Raw genomic sequence first — 989 nt, forward strand, 5'->3', positions numbered from 1 at the left:
TCAAAAATCTTAAATCCTCTCAATTTTACTAATTCTTGATATCTATGATTTCCAATTCCTACTTGTTGCCAAGAAACACCTAAAAGCCAGAAATCACAGTAAAATAAAAGGAAAACGCTACCGTCTTTGGGCCAATCCCCTTGAACACTGAAAGCTCAGCCTTCACATCTGCAACCGACCATCCCCTCAAATACTCCAGACAAATCTCTCCTCTTCTCTCCTTCACGCCCCTCATAATGCTCTTAATACGAGCCGCTTTAATGGCTGCCAACCCTCCGCACCGAATCGCATTCTCCACGCTCCTCGTCTCCGCATTAAGAACCTTCACGGGATTAAAATTAAACAAGAATGAAATTCTCATTAGGGTTTTGTGGCCGAGCAGAACTATACCTCTTCCCAAGTGGGGAAAGCGGACTTAAGGGAAGCGAAGGCCCGCCGAGAGTTGACGTCGGTGGTGTTCTGTGAGAGAAGAATGCTCACGAGGCCGTCGAGAACGCTTTCGTCGGAGAAGAGCGCGGGTTCATCGGCGGTTGGAACCCTTCGACGGTAGCGTTCGAACTCTTTCGGAAAGCCGTGGAAAGCAAGGAGGTCGTCCCGCACTGACCGGCATTGTTCCGCAGTGGGGAAGGGAAGGTCTGGGTATGGCTCCGGCGAATTCGTCGGCACGGCAAGCGACCTTCGGGTTTTAGGGTTTCGCGGCATTAGTCGAGTAAAGGCTGCTTGGCAAAGTCAAATATGATTTAAATACCGCGGTATAAATTAGTTTATTTTATGTTGAATTTTGATAATAGGAATATATATATATATATATAATTAAAAAAAATTTTATTGAAAGAAAATATAGCCGATAAAATTATTTTAACAAATTTGAGAAAAGCTTGAATCAGAGAGCTTGATCAAAATCAAATAAAAAAGATTATATGATGAATACATATATAAACATAATTATAGATGCCTACGTGTCCACATATTAGACTAAAACTTCAGCT

At 42.6% G+C, this 989-nt stretch overlaps 1 protein-coding gene across 1 annotated transcript; it reads right to left on the reverse strand.

Moving 5' to 3' along the window:
• Positions 1-6: 6 nt before the first annotated feature.
• On the reverse strand, positions 7-714 carry LOC110034730 (putative DNA glycosylase At3g47830). The gene is made up of 2 exons (XM_020738975.1): positions 391-714; positions 7-322 (listed from the first exon to the last, which is right to left on the reverse strand). The coding sequence occupies exons 1-2, from the start codon at positions 700-702 to the stop codon at positions 80-82; spliced, it is 555 nt and encodes a 184-aa protein (XP_020594634.1). The 5' UTR covers positions 703-714; the 3' UTR covers positions 7-79.
• Between the last annotated feature and the right edge of the window lie 275 nt (positions 715-989).

The sequence above is a fragment of the Phalaenopsis equestris genome, unplaced genomic scaffold (genome assembly GCF_001263595.1).
Source record: "Phalaenopsis equestris unplaced genomic scaffold, ASM126359v1 Scaffold192791, whole genome shotgun sequence".
Taxonomy (NCBI): Eukaryota; Viridiplantae; Streptophyta; class Magnoliopsida; order Asparagales; family Orchidaceae; genus Phalaenopsis; species Phalaenopsis equestris.

Bases quoted from the DNA above. Each gene is read 5' to 3' on its own strand.
- LOC110034730 (XM_020738975.1), bottom strand. From the start codon at position 702: ATGCCGCGAAACCCTAAAACCCGAAGGTCGCTTGCCGTGCCGACGAAT. The intron at 323-390 runs GTATAGTTCTGC...AATCCCGTGAAG, and splicing joins CTTTCCCCACTTGGGAAGAG to GTTCTTAATGCGGAGACGAG.